General features: G+C 46.0%; 1 protein-coding gene across 14 annotated transcripts in view; it reads right to left on the bottom strand.

Moving 5' to 3' along the window:
- The window catches only part of LOC119952899 (MAPK/MAK/MRK overlapping kinase-like), a 313,636-nt gene that overhangs the window by 213,021 nt on the left and 87,455 nt on the right, over nucleotides 1–13,160 (bottom strand). For all 14 annotated transcript variants that reach the window (XM_038776537.1, XM_038776527.1, XM_038776517.1 and 11 more), the window contains 2 exons: nucleotides 5,255–5,333; nucleotides 5,032–5,080 (listed from right to left, as the gene is read on the bottom strand). In XM_038776537.1, the coding sequence (XP_038632465.1) occupies nucleotides 5,032–5,080; nucleotides 5,255–5,333 (128 nt within the window). The remainder of the gene's footprint in view (nucleotides 1–5,031; nucleotides 5,081–5,254; nucleotides 5,334–13,160) is intronic.

Genomic DNA, 13,160 nt, shown 5'->3' with positions numbered 1-13,160 from the left:
GACAAGAGTAGATGATACCTGGGAACCCCAACACCTGGATGTTCCCCGCCAAGTCACTCAACACCCGGACTTGGAAATATATCGCCACTCCTTCAGTGTTGCTGGGGCAACATCCTGAAACTACCTCCCTACAGACAGTGGGTGTACCTACACCTCAATAAAACTGCAGCGGTTCAAGGCAACTCACCACCACCTTCTGAAGGGCAACTAGAGATGGGCAATAAATAATGGCCTAACCAGTGACACCCACATCCCGTAAATGAAAAAAAAGTGGCCAACCTGGCTCACGTGTCCCTAAGTTCCAGCGTCTGGAGGCCGGTTAGGATTGCGGCAACCATCCAATGGCTGATCACTGAAACCACTGTCGAGTTCCATGTCGGTGTGTGGCAATTTATCTGTAGCGTGAACCAGATAGTGTGGTCCTGGGGCACATAACACAGTGTAGTGGCAGGGGAGAGGCTTCTGCTTCTGGATCATCCATGTAGTACGTCTGGCCTCTTGTTTGGGGAGGGGGGGTAGGATGGCGACTGGTCTGTTGTCGGGGAACGGCTTCCCCTTGTGATCTCCAAGATCTTGGAACATTTGGGGTTGGGTCAGGAGAAACTCCACGGTCGCCCGGGGGAGTTGTGGCGTTAGCCGCAGAGCTGGGGTGGGTTCTTCCTCGCAAAAACCCAGGCTGATAACTTGCAGTTGCGGACGGCAGTCCTGCCGACGGCCGATAGAGAGTACCGCTAAGCCCTGGAGTTCCTGGATGCCATGGTCGGCATTCTTACTGGAGTGTGCGATGTCTACTGCTCCCTGGAGGGTCAGGGGTGTCTCCATCAATAATTGGTGTTGCATCTCTCGGTTCCATAGGCCACAGACAAAACGGTCCTGCAGGGATTCAGCCAAGGCCATCCCAAATTTGCAGGGGGCGGCGAGCTTCCACAGACGCCAAAAGCAGCCCATTAGATTTGGTCGGGGCCTGCGAGGCCGTGTGGAAACAGTACCTCCAGACCATGATTGGAGGCTTTGGGTTTAAGTATCTTTCAACCAGGCAGCGTGTCCGGCCTGTCCAGGTAGACAAAGCGTTTAATTAAAGCAAAGGTTGGACCACCAACAGCAGTTAGCAGTGTAACCATCTGCCTTTCATCATCCAACAAAACAGTTGTACCCGCTCGGCAGTCGTCAGTGTAAGGGTCAAATGGTTCCAGCTTACCAATGAGCGCCATCGCTCTGCTTAGCACAGAGGCCTCTCCCAAGCCTAGATGAAGCTGGTCGGTGGTGAAAAGTCCAGTGGAAAAGTCTACTTTATCCTCATCGTAAGTGTGATAGCCGAAGGCAAGGACTTCACACAACACTAGCAGGCAGGATAACAACTAGGTTTATTTGCTCTACTCATAATACTATAATTACACTACTCCTAATCCCACAGGGTCACCCCCCATCTGCTTCAGGGTTGGGGTTTATATCCATATCCTGTGAGGTTCCTCCCAATTGGGGGGGGGGGGGGGGGGGGGGGGGGGGGGGGGGGGGGGGGGGGGGGGGGGGGGGGGGGGGGGGGGGGGGGGGGGGGGGGGGGGGGGGGAAATCACCTGGGGAGTTCGTACTCCAGGGTGTAGGAGGGGAACCATATACAATATAGGGTTTGGCCCGAGGTGGTCGTAAAAGTGTTATGCTGTGGTGCCTGGTTAGAAGTGGACCTTAGTTTTCCCGGATGTTTAATGAAAGGCCCAGAACTCAGTTTGAGTGAGTGCATACACAAGTATAATTTGCATACTGAAGCTCCATTATTTAGGTTGAAGTGGTTTTGTCTTAAGGTGGAATAATTTCCCACCTGTTACCTTCCTACCTATGGGGTATTTGCTGCAGAGGAGATTCAGTGCTGCAGCGAGGAAAATGGAGAAGAAAGTTGGTGCAGGAAGATGTCAAGATGCTATTTTCTGCTCTGAACTACACTGGCTATATCCCATGTCCATCTTGCTGATCTCATTCTATTGCCCCTCTCTCTCCAATGATTGAGAGACTTCAGTTTCCTACTGAGCCTGTGCTGAGCTACTGATTCAACTGCTATTTCAGCTTCAGTCTGTTCCTGGTCACAGGTTATACATGCATCTCATTATGACCATGCACAGAATCAAGCACTCGTCTTCTTGCAAAACCCAAGTCATTGGCCAATGGTCACCCTCTGCCAAGACAGTGTGGCAGTCTGCGTCAAAATGAAGTTTAGGACCTGGAACTCAGGACCCTATTGGACAACTCCCAACAGTGACAGACAAGACCGCACCACCAAAATTCAGGAACTCTGCTGCATCAACATCAACATTGCCACCCTAAGGGTGACGCAACATGCAGGAGATGGCCAACTGAAATAAGAAAGCAATGGATACACCTTTTTATGGACAGGCCTTCCAGAAAAAGAAACAACACCTTCACGGGGTGGGCTTCACCACAAAAATGAACTTATCTAGTCCCTCAGGGAGTGGAAAGAGACCAGGAGATGAAAACTGGCAGACATAGAGGACATGCACGGTTTCTTCAGGAGTGTCAAAACGATCAAGGGCCCACCCCACTGTCAGAGGAGTTCATTATGGACAGAGAGGCAGGCAGTCAGTACTCATTTGAGTGAACTCCTGATTTTAATGTCCTTAACTCTAGTCCTCAATACCCCGTCTGACTAGGTCTCAGCAGTACCCTGGTCCAGGGCAAAGTTGAACGTTTGAAAGCTGAAATGCAACAAGGCCTCTGGGACAGATGGAATCCCTGCTAAAATTCTGAAACTCAGCGGAGATACATTTAGTCAGAGATTCCTTTTTCTCACTTCCGCAATTATTTTCATTAAACATCACAATCAGCTCCTTCTTGGTATCATCAACTAATAGAATGAATTAACATATTTATACAGCATTTTTTCTCATGACAGATCAAATTGTTTCACAGCCAATAAATTTACTTTTTGATGTGTAGTTCATATTATTACATAGGCAAACATGGCAGCCAATTTCTGTTTAGCAGGGTGCCATAACAGCAAATAAATGAATAATGATGGGACTACATTTTATATGGTACGTAATAAGCAGCTAGAGCCGTATATCTGCCCTCTTGGCTAACCAGAATGTTGAAGATGGGAATGAAATTACAGTAAATGGGGTAATACATTAAATTTTATTCACAGAATAGCTCACAAAGAAAATGTTTTTAGAGCACAAGAAATATATAATAGAATATTATATTGTGTCACCTTGTGCAACAAAAAAACAGACAAGGGCCGTGGGAATCTGCATAGGAGAATAATAATAATAATAATCGTTTATTGTCACAAGTAGGCTTCAATGAAGTTACTGTGAAAAGCCCCTAGAACAACCTGGCAAAGAGACAAAGATTAATCCATAATAAGTCTCTACCGTTCACCGCATGGACTTCCCAGTTAGAGAAGCTCTATACTTTACATTGCAAAGACAGACATCTACATCCAGGAAGCTGGAAATAAATGAGAAATGATGCCCTTTGAAACAAAACAGAATTGCCATATTTACAATAAAAATAATGGGTGGAATGCTCCCGTTGCCACTTAGCGCGCGGGGGCATTAACGTGGAATGTTCCCACTGCAGAGGTGGGCTGATAAAATACACCAACTTGGGGGGGGGGGGGGGGGTGGGGGGGGGGGGGGGGGGGGGGGGGGGGGGGGGGGGGGGGGGGGGGGGGGGGGGGGGATTACAGATATGGATGGCGCATAGTCCACTGTTGTGTCTGGGTGCCATACTGAAAAGGTGCCCAACTGACTCACTATTAAAGAAAGAAGATGGACTGCCTGAAAATGAAGACAGATGTCTGTGGGCACTCAGACAAGAAGGCGGAAATCCTCAGAATGAAGATGGATCTCCAGGAACATCCTGAGGCTGGAAGATGGACCCTCCCCAGGACACCAAATCTGATGGTCCACCTGTAGTTGCACCCCTAACCCGCCTCTGTGATGTTCCAGCATCCAAAGTTGTGGGCTACCTCCATCCTGATCTGCAGAAGCAGCTCCAGGCATTATTCAGGCGCGTCCCAACATCTGCACACTATTTTGCTCCAAATGTATTTCACGTGAGTGCGTTTTCCCACTGGCATCACGGAGAATCTAGCATGAGGGGTCGGACCTACATATTAATGCGATGCAAAGGAGGCTCATGACGGGCTCTGGCTGGCAGCACCAGCGGAAAATCCTGCTTTAAATTCAAGTCAGCATGAAACCAATTTCTGGGCCTCCTGCTATGTTCTCCCTACATTCCACGCGATGTTTTCCTTCTTGGGCATTTCTATCCCTGGTTGAAATTGTACTCCTGCCTTAATTTAATACCCCAAATACTAGGTCTCACTAACGGCAGGAAAGGTTTGAGTTCACTGATCCCAACCACACCATTTCTTATGCCAATGGTTTTCTTTTTGAGGTGTAAAGAGGTCCCAACACCAACAAGGCACCGCAGAATTCCCAATGTAAGCCTAGAATCCTCACACTTGGTGTAGTTTCTCATCCACCACTTGTACCCATTGTTCACTTTGCCCTCCCACCAATTTACAGCAGGAGTGTACCAAAATAGCCTTGGACTTTCGATCTCAAGGTCTCAACATGTAATATACTGATTGAAGTATGTTATAGTTAAGCATCCAAATCTCCTTCAATTTTGTACAAGAGCTAATCAGTCAAAGATTGCGAATATCAAATTTTGTTTCCTTACATTCTGTATGCTGTTTTTTGTGCTTATGAAGGTGACAAGGATCAATATGCCAAATGGAACACTTTTACTTGGCCAACTCATTGTTAGTGCCAAGCAATTCTAGGTTATATACTTAGATACAGAGTAAATTTCCTTTACTCTGCTTTAATTTAAAAAGGTCATCCATTCAATTCAGTGTGAACTTTCAAACTTCCCTATTTCTCAGTCAATAGCCAAGCACTTCCTCCTGGAAACAGCTAGGTTTGGTTAATCATCATACAGTGAGGGTGTAAGCTAGCATCCTATTACTCCATACTACGGAGCATTGAAGGACTATAGAAAAATAATTACCTTAATTAAAATATTTTCGGGCTTTACATCACGGTGAAAAATCCCATTTCTGTGGTGAATATAAAAAGCTTTTGTAAACAAATAAACAGCCATGATTTGGCAATACAATCAGCCAAAATAGTCCTTAAAATTAAACATTTTAAATTAATTGTAAATTAACTCAGTTTAATACTCTCTAGAAAATATTTAAGATGCTTATTTTCACTGTTGATACTTTCCTTACCTGTGCATGTAATCAAGGGACTTACATAGTTGATACATGTAACTCTTTATTTTACCTTCCGGTAATGGATTTCTCCGCCCTGAAAATAAGAGTGTTCTGTAAATCTCACTAATGTCAACTGTACTCTTAAACAATAACTACACCAGCAGTGTGTAGGCTATATTCATAGACAATGTAATTCAAACACACTTTCAAAACATTCCCAGGATTTGGACTTGTTGATTGTACCGAGGTACAGTGAAAAGTATTTTTTTGCATGCTGCTCAATCAAACAGATCATTCAGTACATGAAAAAAGAAAAAAGAAAAAGAAAATACATAATAGGGCAACACAAGGTACACAATGTAAATACATAGACACCGGCATCGGGTGAAGCATGCAGGAGTGTAGTATTAATCAGATCAGTCCATAACAGGGTCGTTTAGGAGTCTGGTAACAGCGGGGAAGAAGCTGTTTTTGAATCTGTTTGTGCGTGTTCTCAGACTTTTTTATCTCCTGCCCGATGGAAGACGTTGGAAGAGTGAGTAAGCCGGGTGGGAGGGGTCTTTGATTATGCTGCCCGCTTTCCCAAGGCAGGCGGGTTCGTGTGATGGACTGGACTGTGTTCACGACTCTCTGAAGTTTCTTGCGGTCTTGTGCCGAGCAGTTGCCATACCAGGCTGTGATGCAGCCAGATAGGATGCTTTCTATGGTGCACCTATAAAAGTTAGTAACAGTCAATGTGGACATGCCAAATTTCCTTAGTTTCCTGAGGAATAATAGACGCAGTTGTGTTTTCTTGGTGGTAGCGTCGACGTGGATGGACCAAGACAGATCTTTGGTGACGTGCACACCTAGGAATTTGAACAAAGAAAAGTAACAGCCCTTCGGCCCTCCAAGCCGGTTCCAACCATGCTGCCCGTCTAAACTAAAATCTTCCACACTTCCAGGATCCGTATCCCTCTATTCCCATCCTATTCATGTATTTGTCAAGATGCCCCCTTAAATGTCACTATCGTCCCTGCTTCCATCACCTCCTCCGGCAGCGAGTTCCAGGCACCCACTACCCTCGGTGTAAAAAACTTGCCTCGTACATCTCCTCTAAACCTTGCCCCTCGCACCTTAAACCTATACCCCCTAGTAATTGAAGCTGTCAACCATCTCTGCCTCACACCATTGATGCAGACAGGAGTGCATACAGTACTTTGCTTCCTGAAGTCAATGACCAGCTCTTTAGTTTTGCTGGCATTGAGGGATAAATTGTTGTCGTTACACCACTCCACTAGATTCTCTATCTCTCTCCTGTATTCTGATTCATTGTTATACATAGAACATACATTGCAGAAGGAGGCCTTTCGGCCCATCGAGTCTGCACCGACTCATTTAAGCCCTCACTTCAACCCTATCCCCTTAACCCAATAACCCCTCCTAACTTTTTTGGACACTAAGAACAATTTAGCATGGCCAATCCACCTAACCTACACATCTTTGGTCTGTGGGAGGAAACCGGAGCACCCGGAGGAAAGCCACGCAGTCAGGGGGAGAACGTGCAGACTCTGCACAGACAATGACCAAGCAGGGAATCGAACCTGGGACCCTGGCGCTGTGAAGCCACAATGCTAACCACTATGCTACCGTGCTGCCTCTATGCTCAAGATCTGACCCACTATGGTTGTGTCATCAGCAAACTTGTAGATGGAGTTGGAACCAAATTTTGTCACACAGTTGTGTGTGTATAGGAAGTATAGTAGGGGGCCAAGTACGCAGCCTTGCGGGGCCTGGTATTGAGGACTATCGTGAAGGAGGTGTTGTTTATTCTTACTGATTGGGGTCTATGGGTCAGAAAGTCAAGGATCGATTTGCAGAGTGAGGAGCCAAGTCCTAGGTTTTGGAGCTTTAATATGAGCTTGGTTGGGATTATGGTGTTGAAGGCGGAGCTGTAGTCAATAAATAGGAGCCTGAAGTAGCAGTCCCTTATTGTCGAGATGCTCCAGGGATGAGTGTAGGGCCAGGGAGATGCCGTCTGCTGTGGACCGTTTGTAGCGGTATGCAAATTGCAGTGGATCTAGGCATCCTGGAAGTATGGAGTTAATGTGCTTCATGACCAACCTCTCAAAGCCCTTCATTCGATTGATGTCAGGGCCACTGGACGGCAGTCATTGAGGCACATTGCCTGGTTCTTCTTTGGCACCAGTATGATGGTGGTCTTCTTGAAGCAGGTGTGGACCTCGGAGCGGTGTAGGAACAGGTTGAAGATGTCCGCGAACAAATCTGCCAGCTGGTCCGCTGTCAGCTGGTCCACGCAGGCTCTGAGTGTATGACCAGGGATCCAATCCAGCCCGTCGCCTTCCGAGGGTTCACTTTCAGGAAGGCTGATCTGACTTCGGAAGCTGATACGGTGGGTCCGGGGCGGCTGGGGCAGTCGACAGCGGATTGATGGTTTCCTGCTCAAACCAAGCATAGAATGCATTGAGTTCATCAGGGAGAGGTCCACTGACACCGAAGTCACTGCTCGGCTTTGCTTTGTAGCCCATTATGTTGTTTGGGCCTTGCCACAACTGACAAGATGTTAAACACCAAGTGGATAGAAGAGCCATTACTTTATTTCAGATTCCTCTTACTCAGTCTGTTCAATTTTAAACTAATTTCAGAGCAACCGATGGAAGTGGCTTAACGTTTTGAGTTCTAAATATTATAATGCCCTTTCCTTTATATAATAAGAATAAGAATCTTTCTTGTCACAAGTAGGCTTACATTAACACTGCAATGAAGGTACTCTGAAAAGCCCTTAGTCGCCACAGTCCAGCACCAGTTCAAGTACACAGAGGGAAAATTCGGAATGTCCAAATTACCTAACAGCACGTTTTACGGGACTTGTGGGAGGAACCGTAGCACACGAGGAAAGCCACGCAGACACGGAAAATCTGCAGACTTCGCACAGACAGTGACCCAAGCCGCGAATCAAACCTGGGACCCTGCTGTGAAGCAACAATGCGAACCACTGTGCTACTGTGCTGCCCCATATTCACCAGCATAGATATTGGGCACGATTTAACATTCTCCTATCCGATCTTCCCTACTCTCCGTTGCTCCTCCTGGCATGCAACCAGTGCTATAAAGTCACATTTGTGCACAGACACAAAAACCTTCCGAAAGCCTACTCAAAGAATACTCATGAGAAAACAGCGACAAAATTTGTGGTTTCACAGCTTGTATTTTTTGAGACAGACTCTAATTAAAAGGGGAATCTCAGAAAGGAAACTGACCCTCCCAGTTTCTAAGGAAACTAAGACTGAAACTGGAGACAAAAGGTGGGGAGATTAAAACTGGTTGAAATTATCTCAGTGGTACAGGCAGGCTAAAGAAGACTGTGGCTAAATCCTGAAAATGCGAATAGGTGAACATACAGTTGCTGTAGATGTTTCTGTTACTTGAAGATAACAATGGGCAGCACTGTGGCCCAGTGGTTAACACTGCTGCCTCAAGGCGCCGAGGACCCGGGTTCAATCTCAGCCCCGGGTCACTGTCCTTGTGGAGTTTGTGCATTGTACCCATGTCTGCATGGGTCTCACCCCCACAACCCAAAGACATGGAGTGTATGATGATATGAATAATGTAAGTTTGTACATAATGTTAGGCACTTGGTGGCACTGCAAACCCATCACGTCCCCATATGATCTGGGAGTTGGTCGTGTTGGGAGGTAGACGTATTTGCAGTAATTTCACGAGAGTTGTTTAGTGTTAGTTGTTTGTTCGTTAATTTATCCTAGTTATCTTACCATACAGTTTGTTCTATAATAAAATATTTAAAACTACATGTTCAGTATATTATCATTCACTTCGGCCAGTCTACAGAACATGACATGGTACCAGGTTTGATGACTTAACCAGAACTTGGAAGATTCTGTGCAAGACAATTTGAACCACTGAAGATAACTCTGCAGGATAAGACAGGGAACAAATCTTTGCGACTAACCTTGCAAGCTAACGTGCAGGAAAGCTTTGAAGCCTGGAATAGAAACTATCAAGGCACCTCAAAAGCTTCAGTTTACCGGTAATGTAGACAAAAATTGGAGGGTGTTCAAGCAGCAGTTTAAACTTTATGTTACAGCCCTTGGTCTGCAGGCACACCCCTATGAGAGGCGTATCACATTGCTGCTCACTGTAGCAGGTCCCTAAATAATTGAGATCGTCAACACTTACCCATTTGAGGACAAGGCCGACGGCAAAAGCTTTGAAGAAGTGCTTAAAAGATTTGATCAGCATTGCTCCCCTAGAAAAAACAAAACCTTACAGTGCTATAAATTCAGTATGCGAACCCAGAACGCGGGAGAGGCATTCGATAGCTTCCTCACTGACTTGCGATTGAAAACGCAGTCGTGTAACTTCGGCACACTCCAGTCATCGATGATACATTACCAGATGGTTTTTGGAATCTCCAATAATAAAGTGCGCGAGCGGCTATTACGGAAAACAGACCTGAAATTTGAAAGTGCCGTTCAAATATGTCATGCTAGTGAGCTTGCTGCAAAGCAGCTCGACACATTGAATCTCCGTAGTTTTGCCGTAAAGGCAGAAGAGGCGGCAGACGCCATTAGTGGGGTGACATAGCTGAATACGAAACCTGCTCCTCATGCAGGTGGCCATTTTGAGCAACCGACCCAATCCTCCATGATATTCCAGTGATGTGGCAATATTTGCCACGAAGGTGTCCAGCTTTTGGACTGATCGGTTCCAAATGTGGCAGAGCAAACCACTTTGCCTGGCAGTGTTACTCCTGTTGGATACTGGGGCGACCAAAACCTTTCACTTGGTAGAGGGGACAGACAGCGAAGTCCTGTCTGTCGTTGATAAGATTTTCAGTGAGAGCACATCAACTGCGAACAGCCAACTTCAAATTGAAGAAATTATCCCCACTTTGGAGAAATTGTTTCTGGAGAAGCATGATTATCCTATGCTCTTGCAATGGATTCCCAAGCACTTAAGGCCAGTCCATCAAAACATTTGCAGGAAGAACAGATGGATACATCTTCGTGCAAACAACAAAGCATGCATCAGTACATCTGTTGAGGATGAACCATTAATTGAGGCTAAATCACAAAGTGACGAAGGAATGCCTAATGTTGAGGACATTGATCTAGCTCACATACCAGAAATGCAAGGTGTACAGATCATTCCTAAAGTTGCACACTTGCCTGCAACTTCAAACGCGTGCCAACATTAGATGCATCACCAGTTGATGGGTGCACGGTATAGCATTCAAGCGCAAGCTTCATAGATCAACTAAAGCTCCTCAATCCAGCAAAGGCTCCAGGAACAGCTGGAAGAGAAGATCCAGAAACAGCGGGCGGGATCCTCCGGTCGCCAACACCGAAGTAGAGTTTGGTGATCGACTGGAGAATCACCATTCACAGCCGAATCGAGGGCGGCGCTGCTTTCGCAATGCTCCATCCCCTCCAAAGTGGTATACTCGGGGAGTGCGCTGTACGTCCTATCGACGGCCTCAGGACATTGCCGGAGGCCCACCCCCCTGGTGCTCTGCCCCCGACCAGCCAAGTTCCCGACGGCATTGGTTGCATGTGCTGAAACTTAGTTTTGAAGGAACTTGTGATGGAGATTGTTGTACTGAGTGGACTGCTGAGCCAATTTGTGAGATCTGTCTTAGTTGTATCTGCCATTTAATGTATAATTTACAGTTCATAATCAATGGCAATTTTATCGATTTATCCCCTTCCTCAGGGGAATCAGCTGCGCTCCGAAAGCTAGTGATTGGAAACAAACCTGTTGGACTTTAATCTGGTGTTGTAAGACTTCTTACTGTTCCCACCCCAGTCCAACGCCAACACCTCCACATCATCAAGTGAGGAAACCATTCAGTAGAGCACATACTTCCTCCATGCTGTGTTAATTCAATGTTAATACAATTACACAGTTCTTCCTTGAAACATTTCCCTGTCTGGTGAAGCTCTGCAACTACAAAGCCAAAAAGAAATCTCTTCCTGAAGAACTTCCATCTCTGGCTTCAGCCTAATCCACATCCAATGACTTGCTCTGAAAACTCTGGTCAAATTTTGACAACATTCGAAAAAATCAATTTGCCCTATCTCTCAATATCAATGCATACTTTAAAATAATTATCGGGGAGGACGAGGCAAGGGTGCCCGCTCTCACCGTTGCTCTTTGCTCTGGTAATAGACCCGCTGGCAATGGCACTTAGGGCATCGAGGGATTGTACGGGAAGGGGCGGGGCACTGAGCATTGGTACTCACTGTACTGCTGTTATACATTTCGGGCCCACTTAGTGGTATTGGGGGCATTATGGGGATTTTGGAGAATTTTGGCCAATTCTCTGGGTAAAGTTGAACATGGGAGGCTAGAGGGCAGGAGAGGAGATTAGGAGAGCTGCTGTTTAAGGTGGGGGGCTGAGTTTTAAATAACTGGGCACTCCGGTGACGCGGGGTTGGGCCTAGATGCACAAGTTGAACTTGCTGCGGTTGGTGGAACAGATGAAGGGGATATTTTAAGAGGTGGGTGTGCTGCCATTATCGCTGGAGGGACGGATGCAAACAAAATTTCTGTTTGTATTTCAGAACCTCCCAACCATTGTCCCAAGGTATTCTTTAAAAAGGTCAATGCGCAGATTTCTGGGTTTTGTGGGCGTGGAAGACCCTGGGGGTCAGGAGGACATGCTGGCATTGCTGAATACAATGACCTACTACTTAGTGGCAAACATTGCTGTGGTCAAGAAACTGATAGTGGTGGAAGGGGTCGGCATGGGGGCGGTTTCCTGTAGGGGAACAAGCTTAAGGGTGTTGTTAACAGCGCCTCTGCCATTCTCGCCAGTCAGATACTTTGTGGAAGTCATTCACTGACATCTTTGAGGAGGATTGAGGGGTCAGCAAGGGGGGGGGGTTATTTGTAATGTTATAGAATAGAACAGTACAGCACAGAACAGGCCCTTCGGCCCTCGATGTTGTGCCGAGCAATGATCACCCTACTTAAACCCACGTAACCCGTATACCCGTAACCCAACAAACCCCCCATTAACCTTACACTATGGGCAATTTAGCATGACCAATCCACCTAACTCGCACATCTTTGGACTGTGGGAGGAAACCGGAGCACCCGGAGGAAACCCACGCACACACGGGGAGGACGTGCAGACTCCACACAGACAGTGACCCAGCCGGGAATCGAACCTGGGACCCTGGAGCTGTGAAGCATTGATGCTAACCACCATGCTACCGTGAGGCCCCAAATGTTGTATGATTTTTCTTCTGCTTTGGTTTATTTTATGAAAAGGCCTGAAGAAAATATTTGAGAAAAAATTACAGAATTACTGGTCTCCTTCTGCACTGTAAATTCTATCATTCAGATTTGGGATATATTGTTTACAAACAGGCAGACTGACAAACAGGAACAAAAATATTACCTCCGCCCACCTTCAGTGGCGGAGGTAATTAAAATAATCCTCAACCTCAGTTTAAAGGGGTGTGTTCTTGAAAATACAGAAAAATGTGTCATTTGAAACATGGAAGTCTGGCAATATCTGGTCTGCGAGAAACCTGAGAGGATACAGGGAAAGATCCCACAAAGGGTTAATAGCAGCTGCAAAGAGCAGAATTATAAAATGCAGAATCTTTCTCACAAGCAGGCTCAGCAAACACAAAGGATTCTTGTATTAAGCTAAAAACAATGGTTCACACCTTCATTGAAAGTAACTATCTTAGGAAGCATCTGGAAAAGCATGGATGAGAGTTTCAATTGAATTAAGTGACAAATGTTTAAAACAGGCAGGACTTTCAAGTTATAACTAACTGGATTTTTAGCATACAGCTAAAAGCAAAGGTTTCACACCTTCATTGAAATTAACTCTCTTAGTAAACAGCTGGAAAGGATGGATGATGTTCAGTTGAATTTGGTGTCA

This window comes from Scyliorhinus canicula, chromosome 2 (genome assembly GCF_902713615.1).
Source record: "Scyliorhinus canicula chromosome 2, sScyCan1.1, whole genome shotgun sequence".
Taxonomy (NCBI): Eukaryota; Metazoa; Chordata; class Chondrichthyes; order Carcharhiniformes; family Scyliorhinidae; genus Scyliorhinus; species Scyliorhinus canicula.
This window is presented reverse-complemented; position numbering and strand designations above follow the sequence as displayed.